General features: G+C 64.1%; 1 gene segment (V, D, J or C); it reads right to left on the bottom strand.

Annotated features, from left to right (window-relative positions):
• The window catches only part of LOC104980242, a 7,563-nt gene extending 7,185 nt beyond the window's left edge, over positions 1–378 (bottom strand). The window contains 2 exon segments of the V gene segment in view: positions 1–195; positions 305–378. Of these exon segments, the coding sequence occupies positions 1–195; positions 305–359 (250 nt within the window).
• Positions 379–384: the final 6 nt, after the last annotated feature.

Here is a 384-nt window from a genome sequence, read left to right as displayed (position 1 = left end):
GGTCGGGGACCCCCGAGGGTCGACTGCTACTACCATAGATGATGGTTCTGAGGCCCGATCCTGGGACCTGTTGGTACCAGCCCACACCATATCTACCGATGTTGCTGCTGCTTCCAGAGCAGGTGATGGAGACCCTCTGGCCCAGGGAGCCGGACACGGAGGACGGCTGAGTCAGCACAGCCTGGGCCCAGGATCCTGGAAGGGAGGGAGACAGAGATGGTGACTCGGGGGTCCAGACACGAGAGGAAGGAGCAGGGCCTGTGAGTCTTCCCAGGGCCCTTCCCCTGTCCCCCCATCCAGTCACCTGTGCAGAGAGCGACCAGGGTGAGGAGCAGAGGGGACCAGGCCATGGTGGACATGGTCAGGGCGTCCCGCCGTCTGTGG

This window comes from Bison bison, unplaced genomic scaffold (assembly GCF_000754665.1).
Source record: "Bison bison bison isolate TAMUID 2011002044 unplaced genomic scaffold, Bison_UMD1.0 scf7180017864495, whole genome shotgun sequence".
NCBI lineage: Eukaryota > Metazoa > Chordata > Mammalia > Artiodactyla > Bovidae > Bison > Bison bison.
This window is presented reverse-complemented; position numbering and strand designations above follow the sequence as displayed.